General features: G+C 35.9%; 5 protein-coding genes across 9 annotated transcripts; 2 read left to right on the top strand and 3 right to left on the bottom strand.

Annotated features, from left to right (window-relative positions):
• The first annotated feature begins 198 nt into the window (after positions 1 to 198).
• Positions 199 to 3,040, top strand: LOC110826070 (uncharacterized). Its single transcript, XM_088218646.1, has 3 exons — positions 199 to 581; positions 904 to 1,050; positions 2,706 to 3,040. The coding sequence occupies exons 1-3, from the start codon at positions 294 to 296 to the stop codon at positions 2,793 to 2,795; spliced, it is 525 nt and encodes a 174-aa protein (XP_088074772.1). The 5' UTR covers positions 199 to 293; the 3' UTR covers positions 2,796 to 3,040.
• Positions 3,041 to 3,590: 550 nt separating this feature from the next.
• On the bottom strand, positions 3,591 to 6,661 carry AR192 (Co-chaperone GrpE family protein). 2 transcript variants are annotated; one of them, XM_022056661.2, is made up of 6 exons: positions 6,332 to 6,660; positions 5,300 to 5,504; positions 5,019 to 5,212; positions 4,753 to 4,920; positions 4,442 to 4,570; positions 3,591 to 3,817 (listed from the first exon to the last, which is right to left on the bottom strand). In XM_022056661.2, the coding sequence occupies exons 1-6, from the start codon at positions 6,467 to 6,469 to the stop codon at positions 3,731 to 3,733; spliced, it is 921 nt and encodes a 306-aa protein (XP_021912353.2). In that variant the 5' UTR covers positions 6,470 to 6,660; the 3' UTR covers positions 3,591 to 3,730. The 2 variants fall into 2 exon arrangements, with proteins under 2 accessions (XP_021912353.2, XP_088074769.1); XM_088218643.1 differs by having other exon boundaries at positions 5,019 to 5,504; positions 6,332 to 6,661.
• A 1,519-nt stretch (positions 6,662 to 8,180) lies between these two features.
• Positions 8,181 to 9,817, top strand: LOC110826076 (GDSL-like Lipase/Acylhydrolase superfamily protein). Its single transcript, XM_022056665.2, has 3 exons — positions 8,181 to 8,549; positions 8,669 to 9,158; positions 9,528 to 9,817. Exons 1-3 carry the CDS (start codon positions 8,181 to 8,183, stop codon positions 9,719 to 9,721), a joined length of 1,053 nt encoding a protein of 350 aa, XP_021912357.1. The 3' UTR covers positions 9,722 to 9,817.
• A 416-nt stretch (positions 9,818 to 10,233) lies between these two features.
• On the bottom strand, positions 10,234 to 12,562 carry LOC110826077 (SWIB/MDM2 domain superfamily protein). 4 transcript variants are annotated; one of them, XM_088218645.1, is made up of 3 exons: positions 12,035 to 12,562; positions 11,123 to 11,328; positions 10,234 to 10,604 (listed from the first exon to the last, which is right to left on the bottom strand). In XM_088218645.1, the coding sequence occupies exons 2-3, from the start codon at positions 11,294 to 11,296 to the stop codon at positions 10,476 to 10,478; spliced, it is 303 nt and encodes a 100-aa protein (XP_088074771.1). In that variant the 5' UTR covers positions 11,297 to 11,328; positions 12,035 to 12,562; the 3' UTR covers positions 10,234 to 10,475. The 4 variants fall into 4 exon arrangements, with proteins under 4 accessions (XP_088074771.1, XP_021912358.1, XP_021912359.1 ...); XM_022056666.2 differs by lacking the exon at positions 12,035 to 12,562 and adding an exon at positions 11,724 to 11,875; XM_022056667.2 differs by lacking the exon at positions 12,035 to 12,562 and adding an exon at positions 11,724 to 11,864 and having other exon boundaries at positions 11,123 to 11,319.
• Positions 12,563 to 12,962: 400 nt separating this feature from the next.
• EHD1 (EPS15 homology domain 1) lies at positions 12,963 to 19,744 on the bottom strand. Its single transcript, XM_022056662.2, has 16 exons — positions 19,456 to 19,744; positions 19,206 to 19,285; positions 18,442 to 18,510; positions 18,305 to 18,362; positions 17,842 to 17,897; positions 17,673 to 17,718; positions 17,528 to 17,589; positions 16,359 to 16,472; positions 16,130 to 16,232; positions 15,984 to 16,033; positions 14,876 to 15,004; positions 14,542 to 14,793; positions 14,370 to 14,449; positions 13,948 to 14,074; positions 13,649 to 13,792; positions 12,963 to 13,532 (listed from the first exon to the last, which is right to left on the bottom strand). Exons 1-16 carry the CDS (start codon positions 19,538 to 19,540, stop codon positions 13,347 to 13,349), a joined length of 1,641 nt encoding a protein of 546 aa, XP_021912354.1. The 5' UTR covers positions 19,541 to 19,744; the 3' UTR covers positions 12,963 to 13,346.
• Positions 19,745 to 25,859: the final 6,115 nt, after the last annotated feature.

Here is a 25,859-nt window from a genome sequence, read left to right as displayed (position 1 = left end):
TTATAAAATAGAAGGCAGTTATTACGTTGCTACCTTTTTTTCGGTGGAAATTATTACCTTGCCAGTTACTAGTTACTAGTACTGGAGGTGGAAATCGCAATTGATGCATTTAAACGGTGTCGTTTCAATGAGCTAAACGCTGTCGTTTTCGCTATCTGCCGCCACTTTTCCTGGGTGTCTATTCTACTTTTTGTACTTCTGTCTTCCTTCTGAGCTACAACTAGCGAACAGACAACAAGCCTGGGTTTCTCTGCTCTCCAATCCATTATTCAGAGAGATAAAAAGAAGGTGAAATGGAGGGAGTGGGGTCGAGACTAGGACGAACCTCGTCGAGGTACGGACCAGCCGCGACGGTGTTCAACGGGCCGGTCAGGAGGTGGAAGAAGAAGTGGGTCCACGTGTCTTCATCCTCTTCGTCATCCACTGTCAACTATGATTCCTCCCAATCCAACGGCCACAACAACGCCTCAACCCGACTCCTTCTCTGCAGGTGGACTCCCCTTTCTTCCTCCTCGGTAGCCAACGATAGCGGCTCCGTTGCAGCCGAGGAGCCTCCTAGGCGCCGGTTCAGATATACTCCTGTATGTTTATAAGATACCTAAGTTGTGCATAGCACTTGTTTCTGTATGTATATACGAGGTTCTTCGGGTGTTAGGGCTTATGGGGTTTGGGAATTCAGACTGTGTTTGGAAATAATTTGTACGTTTCATGTATGTTAAAAGTGGGTTTCGCTTTTACTTTGATGCATGCTTGATGAAGGTCTGGAGCCTTTTTCTTGTTATTGTTTGATCTTGTATAGTAGTGTGCTAAAAAGTTATTTCTGAGCATAAACTCTGGTTCCATGAAAGTAAATTTTTTTTTTTTTTTTAAATCTGGCTCTGATTGATTCCGCTGAATTTTCAGATTGCTGTGATTGAAGAAAGGAAAAGGGCAGTTAGAAAGGAAGTGGAAGATGAAGCTAAGACAAACGAGACGAACCCGTTTGCTTCTCCGTCATCATCAAAGCATGATGAGTCAAAAGATAGAAAAGATTTGAAGGAAGAAACCCAGGTGATTTCTGTTTTTTCTTTCTTTGGTCATTTGTATTCTTTCTATTTGTCTTTAGAAGTGAAAATGATTCTTAAGATACACCCAAAATGTCAATAATCAGCTGCAGTAACTTGCGCCGTTAATGATTATGACATATTCACCTCAGAAAACCGAGGTTTCAGAATTCTTGTGCAGGACATCCCATTTGCCTTGTGCACAAATAGATACAGACATCGTGGAGAAAACCTAGCATTTCAACATGTGCAAATTAGTTCAGCTGTTATGGCTGTGCATCTAGGTGGTTGTTTAATGATTTTTGTATTTGGTTTTGCAAAACATTTTTTGGGGTTTGTGTAAGTAATCATGATCGATTGGAGTGGAGAATTACTCTCATTAAACTTGTTTACACAATCATCACTTGTAACTGTTTCGGATGTATGAACTTCATGGGTCCTTTGTGGAATTCATTTGTTCCAAGCATAATAACTCATTTAATCTGTGGATTTTGGAACTCCAAAATCTGTAGTTCACACCCTCTGTTGGATAGGGTTGCATGGGCCATTTTACATGAGAAGAAGGAGGAAGTTTTTGAGAGTTTTATACTCGCCTGATGGTGTTAGTGATTTCGTAAGTTTGGGCCATAGAATAATACAACCAACAGTGATGGTTTGGAGACTCAAAGTTATCTGATTATGGTTAAGGTTGTTCTACTTTATTGCACCCTTTTCTCATGACTTGATATGATGCCACTTAGCTTTAAGTTGATGACAGCTGCTAGGTTGAGGTCCAGATTGTTTCTTTTGGTGGTGTCTGCTAGAAAATAATTTTTTGCTTTCTACATCTTCACTCCTCGGTATATCCATCCATTTGGTGGAATAACTTCATAGTTGCACTGTTGACTTTTGGAGGGCGAATTCCATGACTTTTGAATAATGATTTTGTAATTGCACTACCTCTCTAAAGTCAAGTCTGGTCATGGTTAGGAGTGTTACATGTTGTTTTCTTTTCTTTTCCGCAACGAAAATTGTGCGAGTTGGTTATATTCCTTGGAGTTTTTTTATGAGAAAGTTAAAGAAAATTAACAGAAAGTGTTTTTACCATTCTACCTGTTAATATCCAGCATATTCTAGAGGAAGTCAAACAAAAAGACCATGTTAGTTTATTAGAGTTCCACCATTGGAGTTTGTTCTGTTTTGAAGTAAATAACAGAAAGGCCGCTAAGTTTATAAGAACTTTGCTTGGCGCTTAGTATCCAACTGCCTCTTTCTGGTCCTTCTGCCTTTTTGCTTTTCCCAATGAATTTTACCTCGTGCAATGAGATTTTTCCAATAACTTCAGCTGTCTGGCACATTGCACATTCCGTCACTGTTAAGATTTCTTAGCAAATTGTGGGAGGGGGTGAAGGGAAATTGTCGTTATTGCATTTTTGTTTGTAGCTTGATGACAATAATATCTATGAATTTCATCAATCAACTGAGATTTTTGTTAAACTATTACTGTAAATGTGATACTACGTCAAGTGTACTCGTCATACAGAATTCATCATGTAATCATTGTATAAGATAATCTCTTGGGTGATACCGAAGGATTTTGTGTGTTTTTAGAGTAGGATTTGCGGCTGCATTTGGAATTTCTTCATATTGAACAAATTTTGCCCTTCTGGAATTTCTCTGCAGGAATCGCATACAAGCCACATGGATCTCGGCTTATCATTGAACTGTCAGAATGAAGATCTTAATTCTGTTGGGCAGAACCAAGATGGTTAAGCAATAACAGTAACCCCAAGCTGTTCCTAGAAGATAGACTGATTTCCGAGCATTTCCTGAAGCCAAAAATTTTTGATTCATGGTTCATTGACATGAACTCAGAAATTGAAAACTTCTTGTAGGTTGTATTGCATATACACCTTTTGATTAAGTAGGCTTATTTCCTGTAAATATGTGATTTAGGAGGTGATTAATATTGTTATTATTAGCAGACTCCAGTTTATCCAATGGAATTCTTCTGTGTATATGTATATACATTTCATCTTGTTGCCAGATAAAATCTTTTCTTCTCGTGCCCAGGCACCTCTAAGAAAACAACGGTTTCTGCAACCAAGTTCCAATGGTGTTTCAAATGAGTAAATAAATGGCTTATTTATTTATAATTTTATCATTATGAAATTTTGTTTCTTTAGCAATAAGAATATCCATATGTTATCAAGTCAGTTTGTTTTTCTGAATTTTCTTAAAACTTGGAGAATATATGAGAAAAAATTTACTTAATGCAACATAAAGATCATGAAAATGCTTAAATTAAAAACACTATTTTTATTTTAAAAATAATTATAAACAAACTAAGACAATAGATTTTAAATCTCATAATTTTAACAAATTCGAAAAAAATTGTATCATACCAATTATACTCAAAACTCTACAGTTAAAAATACTAAATAAGTGAATGCCGTAATCAAAAGTCATATGAGGATATTCCCAAAGGCCTAAACTTTACTTGTAAGCTTAAAAAATAATCAACACTGCAGCTGAGGCTAAGTTATAGTACTTGAAAGACAAACAGGGTAATTAAAAATCTTTTGCTCGTTGCATTGAAATAGATAACAGGCCTAATCTAATAGGAATCTTTATACTTGGTTATTCTCACAGACTGACAAAATTTTCAAGAATATTTTTCTGTCTAAGCCTTTCAAGCTTAAGATCCTTTATTTGCTTGCCTCCTTGTTCTCCATTTCTTGAGTTACGCCAACTTCAGCCGGCCGGATAACTCTATCATAGAGCATGTATCCTGACTGCAAAACATAAACAATATCCATGGCTTGTAAATTTTGTTGTAATCAATTTTTCAAAAGTTCAAATTACTAGTGAAGTATTCAATTTATTGTTTAAAGTAAACCTTAACAAACAAATGCAGAATTGGGTATGAACCATGCAGATATAATCGGAAATGAACATACAAAGAACCAGAACACACAACAAATTTACAAAAAGTAAGCCTCAAAACCAAGATCTCAAGTTTTGACAGCATATTAATCAATAAATTGTAAACTATCAGGAATATATTAAATTTATCATTTATATTCTATCTTAAGAGTAAATATTTCAAGATCATAGCCCTTTGGTACCAAGTATCAGCTAGGCCTGTAATTATCCCAGTCACTTTGTATTCAACCAAACAAATTACAAATGGCGCCTTTAACTAAACTATACATAATCACGGAAGAAACTAGAATAAGAACAAAATATATCGCCTTGGATAGTTTTAAAGTGCTCAATAATTCATGTAATTGTATACTAAATGCCTTATTAAAAAAAAATCGCATACTAAATGCCTAACATGAATTAGGTTCCAGTGACTAGTAGCAGTTACGATATAGTTAACTGCAAAGAAACATCTGAGCCAATTAGTAAATTACCTTCAGAACGACAGCAACTGTGCCTGGGGGCTTGGAGGCATTGGGAGCTTGGAATACTGCATTATGCCTATTTGGATCAAATGGCTCATTTAAAGGATCAAACCTTTCTATTCCAAACTTCTTAAATACCTGAAAGCCAAGAAATTAGAAAGCCTGTAAGCAAATGAATATGAAGACCCACATTTTAGAACATGCTCAGATTTAAAAAGATATTCTACTTTTTCTAACATCATTCATATGTGAAATTAGGGAATAAAAATATAATGAAGATACAGACTTGAAGCCTTCATGGTTTGTATTTCATTTTATACCTCTCCAAGCTGTTTCTCAGTCATTCCAACCCCTTCAAGAAGTGTCTTTAGCAGTGCTGCAGCTCCAACAGTATCTTTAGACTCATCAATTTTTGAGAAACTCTCTTTGACAACCGAAGAAGCTCTTCCCAAATTGTCTGCTACATCCAACAGGCTCTTCGCAAAATTCTGCATTACATTTAAAAACAAGTATTAATATGAAATTCTTAACTCAGTATTCAAAATTCATTGGATATTCTGTCATTCATCAATATAAGTAAAAGAACCTGTATGGCAAATTTTTTAGAGTTTTCTGCTTCCCGTCTTGTCCTGTCCATGACATTCTCCATTTCAGCATAGGTACGAAGAACCTTGTCTTTCATTTGTTCAATTTCTTTTTGCTTAATCGTCAGAAGCTCTTCTTTCTCCGCCAAAAGTTTCACCATATCATCCATTGACAAGTCACCATCACTCTCTGAATCTGAATCAGAAAATGCAATGCGTTTAGTACCTCTTCTCCTTCTTTTGACAGATTGAGACATGGAAGGTTGAGATTTAGAACCAAGACCTGATTCTTTTGTTTGATCAGTCACTTTAGCCTCTTCTGGACCCTGCTCTCCACCTGCATCTCCATTGGTTTTTGTGGGTTCTGTACCCGTTCCATTCTCTTTTTCATTACGTTCAGGGGATGCAGATGAAGACATCCCAAAACGTTGAAAAATGGTGGAATTCAATGTTGAATGGTGGAACAGGGACACCTGACTCGCAACAACCTGGAGTGAAAAAGATTAACATTTATGGTAAATTTCACATCCCAAACCAAATAGGCACAGAAAATGAGATATTAGTCAAATAGAAGGGGAAAAAAATCTTGTTTGTGATAGCAACAAAACCGTCCAACAATATCCGAAGTCTGTCTAAATTTCTAATTAGCAGCAAACAAAGAGAGAAATTATTGGGACTGTCAAACAATCTGGGTCCAAAAACAAAATTCAGCAGGAGCAGGTTCCTAGCCCACTTGTCAATTTAATGTTTATGTTTTAGCTAACTAACTGAAACCTTTCCACTGCAGTCAGATCAAACCAGATAGCATGTTTATCAACGGTGAGACATTAAACAGGAATTTATCCAAATTTTTTTCCCGTGAGTTTCCTTTCCAATCCAATAAAGTTAGAGCTCGCCTTAAAATGTAGGAAATATAGGAGTTATAGATTATAGAGTTTCTAAACTCTTTAAGAGTGTATAAGTTGATAAAGTCTTTTTATAAATAAGTTATCTAAGTTTGCAATCCGAGTTTATAAGCTATATTAGTTTATTTACATGTTCGAGTTCTTTAAGCATCTTATCAATTATGAAAAATGTAGGAAACCCCAAGAAAATTATAAGTGAAATTCAAAAACATCCAAAAGCATAAATTTCGATTCCCTGTATAAAAGTTCAGACATATAACCAATATCTAACCAAGAAAACACGTATAATGAACTAAAAAGCATTAAGGATTCAAGATTAATGATTTGGGACAAATTTAGATAGAACCTTAAACCCTGGTAAAACCCTGCTCATAAGCTGAACTTGGAAAACCGAAGATTTCGATAACTACCTTGCTTCGCGATTCATTTACAAGAGAGTGGGATTGCTGGAGGAGGATCGGAAGCTGATTCCTCGCCGGAGCAGAGATTAACAAGGTGCGTCCACAGACAGTGCTCGAGACACGTGACAAAACCCTAGACACAGACATGGCTGAAGGTTGAGGAATAAAGAGGGTAGAAAGTTAGAAGATCTTTCAGAAATGAGAGATATTCGAGGCTAATTTCTTTCTCAGGCCGCGCGCGAGAGAGAGAGAGAGAGAGAGGAACAAGAGGAGACGAGGAGGAAAGCAACGTGCTTGGAGAGAAAGAAACCGAACCGGAATAGGAAAGAAAAAATAAGAAAGTTCGGTGTTTTGGGAATTCTTGTAAGGTGGCGAAATTAGCCCTTCCCGAGAACGGCGTCGTTTTAGACATAGAGTACTCGTTTTTGTTAACTTGGTAGGTCTCACTAGTTAGACTCCAAATAGGTTTTCTATGTCCAGCAGAAGCCTCCAGAAACAGGAGCTTTGCAAGTTGGACTTTGTTTGGAAATTTGGAATTTAAAGTAAATGAATTTTACAAATAGCACAAATTTATTTTAAATATGTTAAAATAATAATTTAGCATATTTAATTATTGTATTTTTAAAGAATTTTAATTTAATTTTTCTTTTTTAATTAATAATTAACATTATTAATTAATGTATTATATATTAAATTTTATTGTAAATTAAAAAATTAATATGTGAAATAATTTGAACTGTTCCACAAATTAAAAAGACATCAATCTCTAAATACATGAATTAATTTAAATAAAAAATAATTAATTAATCAACAGAGAATTAAAATAAATTTTATTGGTAAATATTTATGTAATATTAATATAATTTATTTATTTTAAATAATATTTATACTCTAAATGAAAATAAAAATTTATAGTATTGATTATTTCTTGGAAGATCGCTCGCATTTCAGTCGTGACGTGCGGCCAATTTTCTGAGTGAGCAAATTAAGTGCTAAACTACCAAAAGGGAAAAGAAAAGTTTTTAGTTCTCTTTTGGCGTTATAACAGCTTGAATTCTCATGCAAGCTCAAGCACACGCAAACAAGGAAACTCTCACTGCCAGTACCGCGTAACGATTAAGTCCAAGGTAATTGGTTCGGAGGTTTGATTCAGCAGGCACATAACGTAGTTTATTAATTTGTTATCGTAATTGTAATGGCTACATTAAACTCGAGAGAACATTGAATAATAATCAAGTTCTCTTAGTTAAAATAATCACAGTCATAACGAGTTAATACTTTACTAAAATATAACTTTAATTATAAATTTATTGATAGAATTTTTGTGATCAAATTAAACTTCAGGAAGTGAGTTTCGACATTGCAAGACATTTGCCTTGGTGACATTCAAATATATTTTATTTCCATCTAAGTCTTAAATAACTTGATATGTATTGTACAACCAAAAACTCTACCATGTAAAACTAAAGTTCATAATGCCTGGGGGAAAAGTAGGAAGAGACATGCAGCCCAAACACCCGACTTTTCTACCAAAGAACAAAAGGGAAAAGCTATCAACTTGCTTCTATTTTAAGTATAAGTTTGAAAACCAAGCTAATCACTCACCTCAGGAAAACCCTTTTTGGTGTCTTGACACGATGACACCTTTCCTCTGTTAAATTCTGATACAACGAACAAATTTATAATTCACCTACTTAAAGGTTGATTATCAAGTCTGAACAAGCCCCATCCACCTCAAGAGAAAATAAGTATTTTCTCCTTTTGCCACTCAACTGAGAATCATTCATACCAGCCTCACCAACTACCTTCGGGCCTGAAATAATATATACCACTGAATTAAAGACCAACATAGAAAAATATGGCATCATGTAAGGCAATTCTTTGCTTTATCTTAACTTATTTCCTGCTGCAACTATCAGAGATCAATGCAAAAGTTCCCGCCATAATTGTGTTTGGAGACTCTTCGGTGGATTCTGGAAACAATAACCAGATCTCGACAATCCTGAAGAGCAATTTTGCACCATATGGACGGGATTTTATTGATGGGAAACCTACTGGAAGATTTTCGAATGGTCGGATTCCTACAGATTTCATTTCTGAAGCTTTTGGGATCAAATTGACGGTGCCTGCATATCTTGATCCAATGTATAATATAACAGACTTTGCTACTGGAGTTTCCTTTGCTTCTGCGGGAACTGGCTATGATAATGCTACCTCAGATGTGCTAGTAAGTCAATCTATGCATCAACTCTGCACAATGCTGTACAATAATGAGGTTTAACTTTCAAGTAACTTGTCTACGATATACTCTCAATCTATTTTTTTTCCGTTTACACTTGCCTGCAGTCTGTACTACCTCTTTGGAAGGAACTGGAGTACTACACTGAGTATCAGAACAAGCTAAGAGAGTACCTAGGTCACGAAAGAGCAAATGAGATTCTTAGGGAAGCCCTTTACCTGATAAGTATTGGAACCAATGACTTCCTAGAAAACTATTATCTTCTTCCACACAGATCGTCAGAATTCTCCGTGGAGGACTACCAGAATTTTCTGGCAGAAATTGCAAGAAATTTCATCACAGAGCTTTACAAGCTAGGAGCTCGGAAGATATCTATTGCTGGGCTTCCTCCAATGGGATGCTTACCACTGGAAAGAACAACAAGAATCTTCTTCAGAAACAATTGTGTGGAGAAGTACAATGACGTAGCTAAAGATTTCAATGACAAATTGGATGGCTTGGTCAGGACATTGAACAAGGAGCTTGCTGCAATCAGGCTGCTGCTTTCAAATCCCTATGATATTCTCTTACAAATCATTCAGAAGCCAGAGTTCTTTGGTAAGTTTTTCCAAACATTCCCTCTGTAATTATGGTCCAAACAACATCTCATTATAAGCATGATCAGAGTCACTGTAAGGGTACACCCATAAATATTCAATCCTCTAAGATCTAACTGCACCTTATTTCCGAATCTACAATACTTCTGGAACTTACAGGAGTCTCACTTAGAGCGAATACACATGCAAGGTCTGGATTTGTATTATGTTTAATAATTGAAGCTGGTGGCCAAACTCTGACCAAGACTAACCTCATTTATTGATTTATGCATTAACTGTGCCTTGCAGGCACATACAACGGCATAAAAATATGTTAGCACATTTATACTTCTATAAATGTGGACTTTTCTGAGTAAATCCCCAATCACAGGTTTTCAAAACGTGAAGACGGCATGTTGTGGAACTGGATACTTTGAGATGAGCTACCTGTGCGATAAAATGAACCCTTTTACATGTTCAGATGCAAATGAGTACGTGTTTTGGGATTCCTTCCACCCAACTGAAAAAACAAATAGCATCATAGCAGATCATGTGTTCAAAAGTGGCTTAATTCAGTTTCTTTGATTGGACAACAGTGTAAATTGTAATTGGCATGCATACTTGTTACAAACTAAGCCTAGGCAGTTGGTAAATTCTTTTGCATTCATTAATATTGCTTTATTATCAAGATAATCTTCTATAAGATTACAGTATGAATTACTCGACATTTAAATTTATCTACAATATGATTCTCTCCAAACTTCACCAAGAACCAACCCTAAATATTTCAAGCACTGTGTTCTTTTCTTGATATAAAGTACATCGGATTCTCAGGTTGATCAACTGAGATCATTGGACAAGTGATTGCACATGATAACTCCACGAAACGTCTCCACATCTGCAATCTTTTGGCAGGTGTGGGAGTTGCAACTGTTTGTGTTCTCTTGCAAAAATGGTTTAGAAATTTCTGAGAAAGATGGATAATAGAAGGTACTTCTCGGTTGATAAGGTTATTTGCATGAAATAACCAAACCTCCAAAAGATCAGAGAACTATTACTCAATCATTTTTTTCAAAATTCTATCATGAAGATGTGCATAAAGCTCAAAACAAAGAAACATACTTGCTCAAGTTATTATTTTATGGCAAAAGAAAATACTACATACAGGCAACTTCAGTAAAAAGTTAAATTCTCAACTTAAAGTCAGGAGCCAAAATGGTGATTTCATAATAGCACTTTCTTATTACAACATGAGGCAGCTAGATATATGTCAGAGGCAACATGATGAAAGGGCTGGCTTTGAAATGAATATGCAAACCTCTATATCAAACCACGCAGCTTACTTCTGCTCCTTGGGAAAATGCAGTTTGATCAAGTCAGGAAGTTCAGCAAGCTCAATCTGAGGCTTGCCTAACATAATGCTCTTCAACTTCTCATCACAGATGACTACATTCTTATTGTTGGGATCCTAATCAAGAGATAATGAGTAAACATTTTTTTGTCGGGGACAATGAACTTGTAATGAAGCATAGAGATACAACTATACAGAACCATAAAGTAGGTTTATGTTACTAAAGTTTTAGAATCAGGTTTGGCGGATCATGAGATCAAAACCATCTATTCAACTAACATAATACAAGTCATGAGACTTCCTACTTGAAAAATATAATGTTTCATTTGAACAAACGATCAGAAATCAAGATGATCTATTGTTTCAAATTCTTAAAGCTCATGGCTAGGCATATTCTGTGTCAAATGATGTACCAAATGGAAGAACAAGATCAACAAGTACAAAGAATAAATTATACAATTTTCAAATCGTCAAAAGATGCTGCAAGACACGGACGAAGCCGGAGCAGCTACATGCAAAAAACAGACAACATTTTTCCTTAAAAGGTATCAGGAACTCACACGAAACAATCTTATGAAGATGCCCGTTTCGTAATATTTTAGAAAAAACATGTAAACAAAAGAGGGGATTTATACCTGAAGTTTGTTGGCCTTGATATACGACCAAACACGCGTGAAACAGCCCAAACGAGAAATCTGAGATTGACCCACAAAATCTCGGAGTGTTGAAGGAAGATTTACAAGGTCAATTAGATTAGCAAGCTTCTTTGGATTATCAGCGATAGTCTTCTTCAATTTCTGTGGTAGCATTCTCCTCAATGTTCAACTCTCCACTTTTTCCCCTAAAATTCAGAATCAGCATGTGTTTTAACTCAGAATTACAGCATCAGTCATTTCATCTTTACTAATCCATACAAAGTCCTAGAAAACCGAACAACTGAAGGCAATATGCTACAAGACACTTCTCTCTTGTACACAATTCCCCATTTTGGCAAATTATGATGGCAATTCCAGCATTAAAATTCAATACCCAGAACCGAAAATCAACAAACCACCAAGTATACTTCGTCCATCACCCAAAAACCCAAGTGGAGTTTCATCAAACACATGGCATGCATCTGTACAACGAAACTCTACCAGGCACTAAATAGTCAACCATGACACAGAAAACGAGGTATAAAGTTCGAGAGAACATGAAGGTTGAAAATTTTGAAAGTAAGACTGAGCTAAACCATACCTTCAGAGAGAGAGATATATATGTGTGAAAGCCCGAACAGAAAAAAAAAAAGTGGTTTACTCGGGTTTGGACTTCAGAAGCAAAAAGCAAATTAGCAAGAAGAGAAGCGAGAGAGATCGTTGATCTTAACAAGTAACAAACCAAAACGACGCCGCCTTTTGGGGAGGGGTGCGAAGGGAACGACGCCGTTTAAGTGTATCTGATTTGGAGGTCAAACAAGCCCATAACGATAATAGTTCTAAAAGCCCAAAAAAGAAATGTGGCGCGGAAATTTTCTCCCTAGCTTTATGTTATTTCAAAAATATACTCACTTTATTTCTCTGCATTTCAATGACACCCTCTCTTTCTCTCCACTAAAGTCACACGATTTCAGATTCTGAGGAAATTGCTTGGGAATCACGATGAACGATAATAGAAATCTGCACCTGGAATAGTTGAAAATCCACTTTGTGAGAATTCCTTGATCAGTTGTGCTTCTTTTTTATATATTAAGGAACTTCCATAATCGACATACAGTGATTAGCATATTCTGTTCCTAATTACCGCCATCGATGGAGGTAACTGACGACTCGAAACTCAATATTTTCTCCTCATCCTTTCTGGGTTTTTTATTACAGTGTGAAACCCATTTGGGAAATTAGCAACGAGGAAGCCACAAACTTTGTCTGAAAATCCTCCATTAATAAACCCTACCCAGTCAAAAATACCAGTCTGTCATGTCCTGCCGTAGCGCAGAGAAGAAGAAAGTCAAGGTCACCACAGACCCTGTGATGAGAAAGCAATTAGCATCTCTTTAAAGAAAGTGAAAGCACCACCATTATAGCAATGCCGAGTAATGATCAGCAGCAGTCCTATGATCAAGATGAGTCAAATTTTGATGATGATGGTGAGTTAGAAGCTGATGATGGGGGGGGGGGGGGGGGGATCAAAATCAAGCCAGAGATTCACCTTCTCCATCAACGCGATATCTGATGTTCGATGCAGGACCAGAGGAAATCAGAAGAGTACTGGGACATGTGGGCGCTTGGAGTACAGTATGTTATAAATGATGTTGCAGTATCAATAATGATATTATATTCATAAATATAATTACTGATATACATACAATATGACAAAAAAACACTACTGAGTTTAACATAAAACTACTTTTTTTTTTTTCCAACAATAAAAAGATTAAAAAGAATCAATAGAAGCAAATACTAAAAAATAAAAATAAATCTAAAAAATATGAGGGAAATCTAAAATTAAAGAATATTAATTAAATTTCAAGGGGTAATCAGTGAATATATAGCATTTAATATCATTACCAAATTTGTAGTAGTGTAAACAGATTATTAGGGGTACTTTTCCATTTAATTTAATTTACAAAAAAATAGGACTACCAATAGAAAATATTGAAGTGTCAATATGAACTCCTTAATTTCTATTTCTCTTTATCAAAACATGATAATTCTCTCTCTCTCTCTCTCTCTCTCCCTCCCTCCCTCCATACATACATATATATATATATATATATATATCCCTGCAGATATTGGACATGCCAGCATTTCCAAAAATCTGGGGGGAAAGTAAAATAATTGCACGGCATATGATTTAAGCCTACCATTAGACTCTAAAGATGCCCTAGTCATATGGATTTCTGAAATTCTTCAAGACATCTGGGATGTCATACCCCAGCATGTCGTCCACGGACTGTATCATTTTAGACTTCAGTTTCTCAAATTTGTCAATATTGTAACCAGCCAAAATTTCCCTGAAGTGCTCAACATTAGGGAAATCTCCAGGAGGTAGATGGTGCTCTCTTTGTACCTATGAAACCGAAATGAGGATTATATATGTACCTATGTATATACATATTAGGTATACAATATGATTATGGATGCCAAATTAAACAGTCAACTGTGCTAATATAAGAGAAATAAGACCTTTCCAAACTCGTCTGCTAAATTGTCGATGAGTCTCTGTTGAGCCTTGGCTTTGCCCATCATAGCAGGCATCTCCTTTTTGAGATGGCCGATGATATAAGCGTGTATCTTGGCTGCTCTGGCACGTTTTACAAATTCGTTGATCTGAGAAGCATAAACCTCGTTAGGATTTTCTCCAATATATGTAAATATGATCAACTTGATGCCATGCAAAGAATGGTGTTTAGTATGCATGAGTGAAATTTATCAATTTCCTAAACACAAAAACAGGAAAAATAAATTGATAAAATAAAACTCACTCGACGATCACAAGCCTTCTTAGGAATATCTTTTAAATCAGAAAGAAGGTCCTCCTGCTCTTTTTCAAACAATTCTTTCCCAATTGGACCAGTAGCGGCTTCATTGACAGGTTTGTCATTGAATGAACTATAAAAAATAAAAGGAGACGTGATAAGAACATAGAGTTCCTACATGTTTATAAGAACTACTACATTCAAATTCTGGAACAGAGGAATTTAACATAGCCTCTCTTCTGCTTGGTTCACACATGAAAACTTATCATCATGAGAAGAAGTAACAAAGAGACGTACAAGAAACGTGTCTTCTTCAGATCTTTCTACGTAAAACACTTTTCATTAATAACGACTAAGTTAATGGTCTAAAAATTAAGATCTAAAGAATAGAAGATTAAGATCTAAAGAATAGAAGATCAAGAGCCTACCCAATATAGACACGCACGACCTCAGGAGTATTAAGAACTTTTCCTAGAGACCACATCAGTGCTCCATAAACTCTCATGAGCTATATTAAAATTCAAAGCAAACAAGTTAGGAGCATAAACTACAAGACCACTTCAAATAAATGTGAAAACCAGAGAGTTAAAGTGCTCTCACTTGTTGAGTATCAACTTGGTCTGCCTTATTGAGGACCACACGGATCTTGTCATCATGACCACGTAAAGATGAAATTACACGCTTGAACTCATCACTTACGTCAAGTTTGTGAGGATCAAATAGAAGGAGAATGAGATCACACTTAGCAGCAAACCATGATGTTACACCAGTAAAATCATAAGCTCGCTGCGTCCGTTGCTTTTCTCCTGATAAAACTCCAGGGGTATCAACAAATGTTATGTGCTCCAGTAGCTTCAGGGAAGTAAAGATGTATTTTAGAGGTTTAGGAAATAGTGTAAAAATATAATTCTAAGTTTTTAGATTGATGGCTCACAGGATGTGGCATTTGAGAGCATTCAAACTTCGACAAAAATGCAGTTCCAAAACTTGTGAGACCACTGAAAGGCATGTCTGCTTGGACAGCTACAGTATTTCCTGGAATACTTCTTTCATCAGGTCCAGACTGTTAGAAAAAAGTAGCTCGTAAATTCTATTCCAGGACAGGAGAAAAGATGGTAATCTAAGGCAGCCAATATCACTTCCACTTTACGGCAGAAGACAATCAATCTGAGTTACAGTCTCATAACATGAATGCTTGCATCTACTTCCAGAGAAAATATTTACAAAAATGCTACTAATGCATCTATACAACTCTGAATCCTCATAAAAGGAGCTCCAATTCTAGTTAGTCTCTTAACCTCAATAATTTTCTATCTAATGGTGCACAACACACAAATTACAATACTGTAAGTGCACAAACCTCACAATCCTCGGGCAAAGAGCAGGTTCCAGAAGTTGCAAAGAGAAACAATCAAAATATAAACTAGTAATATGAAATGCATTTAAAGTTTTCAAAACATAACCATAACTTAAATAAGGATAGATATACAACTTTGTGAACAACTGCTTCGGCTTTAACCAATCAGCTTCATCGTTTTTTAAGGATAATATCCTGAAAAAAAAAATGATATTGTTGCAGTTCTCACTATAGAAAACCATTCAAGAATTTTGTCTAAGGATACTCTGGCCAAGAAGGAACATCTCAAGGAACAAATCCAAATTATATTAAGAAGGAACGGATATGTTCCTTTTATTTATATGCATTACCTTCTTTAATTTATTTCAAGCTTACTGTTTACTCTTAAAAGTGAAAATTCATTCCACCACCATTTATTGTTGATGAGTAGTTATCTTGAGAAAGAAAGTTCATCTTTTCAATGTAGACCATAATGCTAAAACCTTGCTAAAAATACAGTAATTTCATGGACAAAATAATAGAGAGTATGGGGACATAATATGGAAGCTTGGAGGATAAAATGACCATTGAGAAGCTTCAGCAAAATCAAATAGGAAATCAGTCCCAACTTTGGGGTGGGAATTTTTTATTTAATGAAATTAATGGCAAAGTTGTTAATAAATAAGTTAAAGGACTTGATATATACCATGACAACAACAAATCTGTCAGTTGTTGGCTCTGGTCCAATATGGGCTCCTGTTAGAAATGATCAAAAAACAAATAAATAAACAAAAATGAAAAAAAAAAAAATCTAATCTGGGAAGAAAGAAAGAGAACAGGGCCGGTACTTGCCTGGATAACTACTTTTAAGCAAATGTTTAATGAAAGTTGTTTTCCCAGTGGAATATTGACCCAAAAGCATAACCATAGGCTTGGCATCAAAATCGCTATTTGTCTGCACCAAACCATAAATTATCAGTATCCTCCAATAATTCTGTCTACATTGGAAAACAGATAAAACTAGATGAAGATCAACCAAGACACATTCCTCTTACAAAACCAAATGGAGTTGCCAACTCACCAATAATGGGGATACAAAATCGTTAAAACGGTAAGTGACTTCTAATGGTTTCAGCTTCTGAATGTACAATCTCTTCAAGCCATCAATAATTGAAGTAACAGAGGCTAGAGGTACCTGATATATGGCAAAACGATTCAGGCACAAAGGCTAAACTCCATACCATGCCCATCCAGAAACCAAATAGTAAGAAATTGATCAAAGAAACATCGTCTAGCATCATGATATCCTATATACCAATTACAATTCCGTGTCTGAAGATAAAAAGAAATGAAATCAGAGGTACCAGGCATAAACTTAAGAACTCCTTAAAAAGTAAAGCAAATGTATCAAATCTGAATAGCTGCAACTCTCAGATCATAATGATAAAACAAAGTTGCATTCATTATGCCTCAAAACTAGGACAATCGGCATCATCATCTACCAAACTCACATTCCCACATATTAACTATTCCAAGATAATAGAATAGACAAAACTATCATTCCCACAAAATCTAACATCTGTGACAGCATAGACCAATAAACTACTAGTGAGGATTTGCATCATTCTCACAGCAGGTATAAAGCACTAACAACCATCATTGCCAAAATGAAGCAAAGTTGACAGTTTAATAAAATAAAATGATCTTAAATTAAATCTAGGAACTAGAAGAAATGTCTTTACAGAACTCATATGTTTTCCATTTTTATTGATCTCGTATTGTTTTTGAAGTAAAGCTGCTCGTAGCAGCATTAGAACCGTGAAATCATTGAATTTGAAGCCTGGAAGTACACATCAATAACTAAGGTTCATGTTCCTGTTTCCACCAATATTAATGTGATGAAATAAAGCAGCTCACATTAAAACAATAATAACAATAATAAAGCAGCTCAGCAGGACAAGGAATAATTGCAGCATTTGCAAATGTTGTTAGTGCATTTCATGAATCAAACATCTGGAATATGTAGCAAGAATATTCTAAACACAAAATCCTATGCAGATATACCACACACAAGTGTAATGTTCAATTAGTAATGCTGTTATTCAATAACATTATTTATAGACAGAAAAGAACAAACTAAACAAGGAAAACACAAACCCTCAGGAGGGAAAATAACTATTTGTCTCTGGTGCAATAGAAGCATAGCAGTAGTTACCAGCTTGTACCTGAGTTTATAGTTAAAACACAAACCTTCTTTGAAGACATTGAGGAAAACCAATTAGCTGAAGGTGATGATTGCACTTGGGAACTACCTGCATTGCTGACAATTAGTGAATGCAACACAAAACCTAAGAAACCCATAAACCATTTTTAGTAATTATGAGAAAGTTTCTACCATTTACTTCAGGGTCACTTGACTTTGACGAGTGTTTCTTCTTCTTCTGCATTGATTTCATGCCAAATAAGGAAAAAGAACCTTTTTTTTTTTTAGATAAAAGGAAAAAGAACTTTTAATATTCACAAGATGGGACGTGATCTTTACAAAATAAATACATCATACTTACTGCCAATAATGCATCCAAACCATCCATTGCAGGGGATTTCACATTTTGAAAGTCAACTGCAATTTAAAACAATATTTCAGCTGCATGTTAAATGATTACACAGCATAGAGAAGATAACCAAAGAATATAAGGTTGAATTTGGTTCAAACTTTAATTGTATGGAATAAGACAATTCAAATTGGATAAAAATCTAAATAAAAACAATGTTCTAACTGTAGGTTAATTTCATGTCAATTCAATTTAGGTGTTTTTATGAGCTGCCTGTAAATGAGGATATAAATCTATGATGATAAAATTGAAGATATGAGTGGAATTAATTTAATTATACATCAAGCATATAAAAACTGAATGGGAATATGATAGACTTCAACCAAACACTGTAATTCAGAATCTATCCCATCAACTTATAATATTAGTTCTCAGATGGTCATTTCAAAAAATAGCTAAAAGTTAAACAGCCTACCATTTCCATTAAAGACATCATGAGTTATTTCATGTCCACCTTGTGCCAGAGAAACTAACTATACATTGAAAACAACCCTTAAGTTAGTTTGTAAGAATAAATTGGCAATCCAATGTAAAAACCACGCTGATGATGACCTGCATAGCAATGCAGAACTCTTTCAAACCAAGATATCCTTGTCTCTTAGAATCCGCAATTGCCCACACCTTTGAGGAAAGAAGAAGGATAGAAGTGGGATAAATTTTAGTCAATAATATGAATAAAACGGAACAAGAAAGTAAAAAAAGGAAATCACAATCAGCAAGGAATAACTTAACAAACAAAACTGGCATAAGGTCTAAACAGCACCACTGAACATAGGCTGCGACTAAGGATGGATCAATCTTACAAAACTTAGCGGATTGACCACATTGATTTATAACTTAAGAAATTCAAAAGGTCGTTAGTTTTGAGCAAGTGATCTATAAGTAAAATTAACTTAATGGGTGTTCATGGTGAAGTTCCAACCAGCGAATCTATTTGGTGCCTTAGTTCCAAAGTCTGAAACCAATACTTGAGAATGATTAGTTGCCACATATTAATAGCATAGCAGAGAAGAAAAAAAAGAAAAAAATAAACTGTGTTCTTCATGATGACTTGCTATTAAGTACGTCAGATCATCAACTCAACCACCGGTTTTGCTGATTAAAAAGCCAATATGGTCTGTATAATCTTTTAGATTCCTTTTATTGAAATAGACCAGAGCTATGATCCTAAATTACCGACTCCCATTAAACCCACAAGAAAACCAAATCTAATTCATCAATTTGACTTAACTAACCCTGACATAGAACAGTATCCAATTAGTGAATACTAAAAGCCGAAACGAAAAACAAGAAGCAAACAACAGAGAAACTTTAACCTGCTTGAGCTCAGGGCGAGACAAATTTGACAAAGAAAAGAACTTAATTGCATCGTTACCAGTAATGCGACCATCACCATCTGCAGAAAAATCGCAATATTCACAAAAGGGGAAAAATGAAAACAACTTTCGCACTAAAAATCAACAATAGTTTTCCTCTCGTTTCTCGTCAAACAAACAGATTATCAACGTCCGTAGAACAACTGCAGTTAAATTTCAAGAACAACAAAAGAAAGAGGAAAATGCACACCTGAATCCGCATAATTGAACCATTCTTGGTAGATCTTTTGGTTCTCTTTAGAGCAAGAACTGATTGGACCAGGATCAATCTCCATTACTTCCTAGATAATCCAAGACTAACTGCTTCCTCAATGGTTATGCAGAAATGATTTCAAAATACGAAACTCATCAGAAGATTATCGTTATCGAGAAGAACAATAACACTTTCGGTGCCTTGCTTCTTTTTTATTGGTTTCCTTCTTACGGGGAACAGAGTCCTTCGTTCGACGGAAATGGAAGGGAAAAGAAACTGTTGAAAACCAAATACGTGGCCGAAACAAAACTGTTAAAACTACATACGTCGCCGTTTGATGGGTGAATTTCACCTTTGTTGCTGGTAATGAAAACCATCAGAACGACAGCGTTTTATCCCCCTTATTGCGCTTGCACCCGCCAAAAGGAGACAATTTGTGGATGGTAAATTTGTCAGTCTGGCCAATGGAAACCAACGAGGCACATGAGCTGTCGCTCAATTCTCTATAAAAGTCACCCAAACACGATAAACATTAAATGGGGATTTATTTTTTAAAATTTGTGATTTTGGTGGCATAATTTAATTTAAATAATTTTTTAATAAATTCATATATTTTAATTAATGAAAGATATATACTAATTATAATAATTTTTAAATAATAATATATACAAAAATATAATTCAATTTAAATTTATAATTTTTTATTTAAAAAATAAATATATTAATTATTCAGTAAACATAATTAATAATTTAATTTAGTTTGATTTAAATGACACACCTTGCCCTTGAAATTTGTCTAATAAGGGTTAATTAAATTTAATGTGCTTTCCTATAAATTATACATTACCCATATAATAATTTTGTAAAATTTTTCCCCAACTTTCTAGTATATACTGAAGTCATTGATCATCAAAATAAAATTGATTAAATTGAGAATTGTCAACCAATTTAATTGCACTTAAAAATTTTTAAAATTTTATTATGTATAGCTTGATAACCATTTGAAATTTTAAATATATATATATATGTAGTGATACGTCTTGAGTAAGTTCAAATTTGAATGCAAATTCATGTTGTAGAGACTTTATTTAAGCATTAGAAAAATTTTCAGAAGTTAAAAAAAGGAATCCTAAAAATATAAAATGTAATCTAAAAATAAATAAATAATAAATAATAAAATTGGAAAGATGGCCAAATTGAAAATAAATTTGAGAGTTTAGTCTACTCTGCAATTAAATAGAAGCCTAAATGATTAAAATTATAAGATTTGGGGTCATTCTATAATTTTTAAAAATCAACCTATCTCCTTCAAAATGACACCATTTTGATTAAAAAAAAAAAATCAATGGTCTAGATTGTAGAGGTCCAGAGCTTAAAATGAAATAAATTCATAAATTTAGTGCGGAAGCGATTAATAGAGTTAGGGTTTATAGTCTTTATACAATAATTTTGAATGTCCAATAGGATTATGTGAATGTCATTTCTAAAAGAAACGAAAATTAAAGAAATAAAACGAAAAGTGAATAACTAAACATCATAAAACAACCTTCACTAACACTTGAAGAAAGTCCGAATAGTGAACTACTCACAACTCTCTTGCTGATCGTGTAACGGCCCCGGAAATTTAAATGAATTATATGTATTAAAAATGTCAAATGCGAAAGCGTAATAAAAATTTTGATTAACATCCCTTACACAATAACCAAAACGTACTCAAAATATGAAGGAACAAACTAACTAAGAGAGATACTCGAAATAAAAACTATAAATATAACTATAAAGTCTTTAGGCGTCTCCTTCGCCGTCTTCCTGCAGAACGGGCTCGGAAACAACGTATTCCTGATCTGAAATGTTTAAATAAGGGATGAGCTACACCAGCCCAGTAAATACATCACACTATCTCATCGCTACGGAAGTAAATGTGGGTAGAAAACAAAAATGACCAATGGAGCATAATTTATAACAAATTCATTTATCAATAATAAAATCCTTTACTGTCCACTTACCTCGATGAGATCCATGAAAACAACATATGAAAACAATAACCCTATAATATCATGAAATCATACACACTTTATAACATAACATATATCACACCTTTACATTTCAATCATCAGGAAACAGATTTCCTCTTTTACCAGCCTACTAGTATCCTTGGGGATCCATAGGGGGTTCCCTCTGCACGTGAACCATTAACATTTACAACCTGATTCCAGGGCCGTCCCCATACCCCGTCCGGTATGGGCGCCAAAACCATGAACCTCAATACCCCGTCTGGTATGAGGGTGAAACGGGTCGTCCCCATACCCCGACCGGTATGGGCGCCAAAACACATAAGGTCTCCATATCCCGTCCGATATGAGAGGTCACGTTCCCGGTAGGGTTCCCTACGGTCAGGTGTGGGTGGGGTTATTTATACCCTTTGCCTTTTAATCTCAACCGTCCATCAAAATTAAATCTGGGTCGTTCGATCGCGATTTAATTGGGATTAAATCTGGGTCGTTCATCGCGATGCAATCTGAGTCGTCCTGCCTGATTGAATCTGGACCGTCCGTGCGCGTGAATCTGGGTCGTCCGTGCGCACGTTTGATCTGGGCTGTCCGTGCGCGCGGGAACGGATCTGGGCTGTCCGATCGCGCGCACGCGGATCGCCCACGTGGCCCGTTCCCTGATCAGCGTTGTCTTGCCACGCGGCGGGTCCTGGTTGGTCGAGGCTGCTGACCGGGCCCCTGACGTGGCTGCTGAGGTGGGTGCTGACGTGGCGCAATTTTTCTAAATTACGTTTTGACCTCCGGTTTCTGATTTTCTTTTTAAAAACACCCCCAGAATCCAAATTTTCACCCTTTTTTTCCCAAAATCAATTTCAATTAAATCCTAAAAATATTTTTAACCAATTTTATCATTATTATTATTTTTGTTTTCATGAAATTAGATTAAATTAAATCAAATTAAATTAATTAAAAATAAAAAAAATTCAAATAATGACAAAATAAAATGAAAAAAAATAATAACACTTGGGGTGTTACAGATCGGGATCTGGATCTTAGTTCTCTTAATCTGAAATAATTAATGAAATGGTGAGTTACACTAACTCAGTAAGAATATCACATTAATCATAGATACGGAAAACTGAAGATTGGTAAACAAAAATCAGAAAAACAACTAATAGAGCCCTTATTTTATTTGAAAACATTGAAACTTGAAGACATTTGTTTAATACTTACCGTAACGAATTTTTCTAAAACAACCTATGAACGTCCATATCCATATTATTTTTTACTTTCACATATCATTTTTTCAACCTATGAACCTCTAAACCATTCATCGCGATTAATCTCGACCGTCTAATCGAGTCCAAGGAGAAAACAAATCCGGACAGTCCACGCGCGCGAAATCGATCCTGAACCATTCGATCCCAAGGCATGCGGATCGCTAACTTGGCCTCATACGTCGCACCGACGTCAACGTGTCTTGCCACGCGGTCCACACTTTTTGTAACACCCAAGTATTTTTAATTTTATTCTTATTATTTTTATTTTTATTTTTTTTTTTGTATTTGAATTTTTTATATTTTTATTTAATTTAATTTAATTTAATTTAACGAAAATAAAAATAATAATAATGATAAAATTAGGTAAAAATATTATCTGAATTTTAATTGAAATTGATTTTGGGAAAAATGGGTGAAAATTTGAATTATGGGGGTGTTTTTGAAAAGAAAATTAGAAACTGGAGGTCAAAACGTAATTTAAAAAAGTTGTGCCGCGTCAGCACCCACGTCAGCGGCTCGGTCAGCAGCCCAGACCAACCATGACACACCGCGTGGTAAGGAAACGCTGATACGGGACGGGCCACGTGGGCGATCCGCGTGCGCGCGATCAGACGGCCCAGATCCGTTCCCACGCGCACGGACGGTCCAGATTGCATCGCAATGGACGGCCCAGATTTAATCCCAATTAAATCGCGATCGGACGGTCCAGATTTAATCTTGATGGACGGTTGAGATTAAAAGGCAAATGGTATAAATAACCCCACCCACACCTGACCACAAAACCCTAGCCGCCAGTGCCTCACCGGTGAAGAAGAACCAGACGCCGGAGGAGCCGGCCGCCGCCACCTGTCGATGCACCGGAGAAGTTTCCGACCGCCAATCGAGGTAAATTTTCTCTTCCTGGCTCGTTTTTCGATGCTGAGTCCGCCTATGGCCAAACCGGAGCCAAACCACCAGCTAAACGCCCTGAAAACCCAGCCGAAGTCCGGCGGCGCCACCGCGACCCCCTTTTATTTTTGTCTCCGATGAGGCCCTTCCCGGTCTCCGTTTGATGCAAATTTTATACCACTGTGATCACCGTTCTTTTCTCTACAGGTTTATCAGAGCCAAACATCAAAACGCGACTCATGCAGGAAGAGCCGCCGCACCCGAGAGCACCGCCACCGGTAAGTCTTGGTTTTTCGTAATTTTTTGGCCCCCCGAGGGCCCTAGGGTTGTTTTATAGCAGGGACCGATGCAAGTGTGGCCGAATTTGGCTGAAAACGGCCAACCCAAGGCGGATCGCCGTCGCTTGTCGCCGGAGCACGGCGGAGCCGCCGTGCCGAAATTCTGATATTGGCCGAAAGGGGCTCTAGGTCTAATTTAGAATTTTTTGGGACACGTGCAGGTACCGGTAATGCGTTTCAGTTTTTCGAAAAAAATTCAGGAAAATTAGGGATAACCTGTAGGTGCACTGTAGAGTTGAATTCAGACCCGGAAACAAGTAAGAACCCCTCACCCTGTTTCTTATCATGGTATTAAAGCTAAATAAATAATTAAACTGTACTTTGTGACTTTATAGATGTATAATTGATTAAGATTGCCAATGGAGCTCGAGTTTGATACATTGTTAGTTAATTGTTGTTTGATCTAATTTTCAGTATAAAATACAGTATGATGTTTGATGTAATTATGTTATGGTCTCGTATGCATAAATCATGGTTTCTTTTATTATTGTTTGTATTATGGTGAACCCAATACTGTGTTGTCTTGTTTGGTGTCAATTACTAGTTTACATATTCTGTATGATTGGATGATTGAGATCAATAAAAAAGGCAAAATGGATAATGTGGACAGTCTGACTATATATCCTGAGAGATGGTGGACGGACCGGGTCCGTAGGGAATCCTACCGAAAACTTGGTCTCTCATACCGGACGGGGTATGAAGACCTTATGTGTTTTGGCACCCATACCGGACGGGGTATGGGGACGGCCCGTTTCACCCTCATACCGGACGGAGTATTGAGGTTCATGGTTTTGGCGCCCATACCAGACGGGGTATGGAGACAGCTCTAGTATCAGGTTGTAAATGTTAATGGTTCACGTGTAGTGGTGACCCCATATGGATCCCCATGGATACTAGTAGGCTGGTAAAAGAGGTAAACATGTAGTTTAATGATTGAAATGCAAAGGCGTGGTAAGTGTTATGTTATAAAGTCTATATGATTTCATGATGATGATAATGTTATTGCTTTCATATGTTGTTTTCATGGATCTCACTGAGGTAAGTGGACAGTAAAGGTTTTTATGTTAATAAACGAGTTTGTTATAAATTATGCTCTATTGGTCATTTTTGTTTTCTACCCACCTTTACTTCCGTGGCGGTGAGATAGTGTGATGTCTTTACTGGGCAGGTGCAGCTCATTCCTTATTTAACCATTTCAGATCATGAAGACGTTGTTCTCTAGCCCGTTCCGCAGGAAGACGGCGAAGGGGACGCTTAAAGACTTCATAGTTATATTTATAGTTCTTATTTCGAGTATCTCTTTTAGTTAGTTTGTTCCTTCATGTTTTGAGTACGTTTTGGTTATTGTGTAAAGGATGTTAATCAATATTTTTATTACGCTTCTGCATTTGAGATTTTAATACATACATTTCATTTAAATTTCCGGGGCCGTTACACTTTTGGTGGATTAAATCTAATGAAAGGAAAATTAAATAAACAAATATAAAAAGAGGGAAAGAAAGCCCAGCTTGAATGGGTTGAGCTTGTAGGAAGAATAAAAGAATTCTAGTGATGAATTGTGTCAAACCTGAAGAAATTAAACCCCAAAAAAAATTAAACCTAGTGGGCGCAGCCTATAGGAAGGGGATAAGAGTCATTGAAATTTCAATGGGTCCAACCCTTATAAATGGGTTAAGGCAGAAGGAGAAGATTTAGTTTGAGGAGGCACCATCGTAGGTGGCAGAGCGGTGTCGGAGTACGGTGCCATCGTCATGCCAGAATCTTAAACCAGCCCCATAAAATTTTAAACCCTTTTTTGGCCATTTTTTGAGAATTTTCGGGATATTTGACGCGTGTTTTTGGTTTTCACATAAAAACTTAAGAAATTCAAAAACCAAAAACTATTGGAAAGTGCAGTATTTCGA

The sequence above is a fragment of the Carica papaya genome, chromosome 4 (genome assembly GCF_054855325.1).
Source record: "Carica papaya isolate Zhongbai chromosome 4, ASM5485532v1, whole genome shotgun sequence".
Lineage (NCBI taxonomy): Eukaryota > Viridiplantae > Streptophyta > Magnoliopsida > Brassicales > Caricaceae > Carica > Carica papaya.
This window is presented reverse-complemented; position numbering and strand designations above follow the sequence as displayed.

Excerpts from the sequence above, each read along its gene's own strand:
- LOC110826077 (XM_088218645.1), bottom strand. The coding sequence starts at position 11,296 with ATGCTACCACAGAAATTGAAGAAGACTATCGCTGATAATCCAAAGAAG. Across the intron at positions 10,605-11,122 it reads TCAAGGCCAACAAACTTCAG|GATCCCAACAATAAGAATGT; the intron begins GTATAAATCCCC and ends TCTCTTGATTAG.
- LOC110826076 (XM_022056665.2), top strand. The coding sequence starts at position 8,181 with ATGGCATCATGTAAGGCAATTCTTTGCTTTATCTTAACTTATTTCCTG. Across the intron at positions 8,550-8,668 it reads ATGCTACCTCAGATGTGCTA|TCTGTACTACCTCTTTGGAA; the intron begins GTAAGTCAATCT and ends ACTTGCCTGCAG. Across the intron at positions 9,159-9,527 it reads TCAGAAGCCAGAGTTCTTTG|GTTTTCAAAACGTGAAGACG; the intron begins GTAAGTTTTTCC and ends CCCCAATCACAG.
- EHD1 (XM_022056662.2), bottom strand. The coding sequence starts at position 19,540 with ATGGAGATTGATCCTGGTCCAATCAGTTCTTGCTCTAAAGAGAACCAA. Across the intron at positions 16,473-17,527 it reads CCTCAATGTCTTCAAAGAAG|GTACCTCTAGCCTCTGTTAC; the intron begins GTTTGTGTTTTA and ends GCCATATATCAG. Across the intron at positions 14,794-14,875 it reads GCTCTCAAATGCCACATCCT|CTACTGGAGCACATAACATT; the intron begins GTGAGCCATCAA and ends ACTTCCCTGAAG.
- AR192 (XM_088218643.1), bottom strand. The coding sequence starts at position 6,469 with ATGTCTGTGTCTAGGGTTTTGTCACGTGTCTCGAGCACTGTCTGTGGA. Across the intron at positions 5,505-6,331 it reads TAAATGAATCGCGAAGCAAG|GTTGTTGCGAGTCAGGTGTC; the intron begins GTAGTTATCGAA and ends TTTTCACTCCAG. Across the intron at positions 4,921-5,018 it reads CTAAAAAATTTGCCATACAG|AATTTTGCGAAGAGCCTGTT; the intron begins GTTCTTTTACTT and ends AATGTAATGCAG.
- LOC110826070 (XM_088218646.1), top strand. The coding sequence starts at position 294 with ATGGAGGGAGTGGGGTCGAGACTAGGACGAACCTCGTCGAGGTACGGA. Across the intron at positions 582-903 it reads GCCGGTTCAGATATACTCCT|ATTGCTGTGATTGAAGAAAG; the intron begins GTATGTTTATAA and ends CTGAATTTTCAG. Across the intron at positions 1,051-2,705 it reads ATTTGAAGGAAGAAACCCAG|GAATCGCATACAAGCCACAT; the intron begins GTGATTTCTGTT and ends ATTTCTCTGCAG.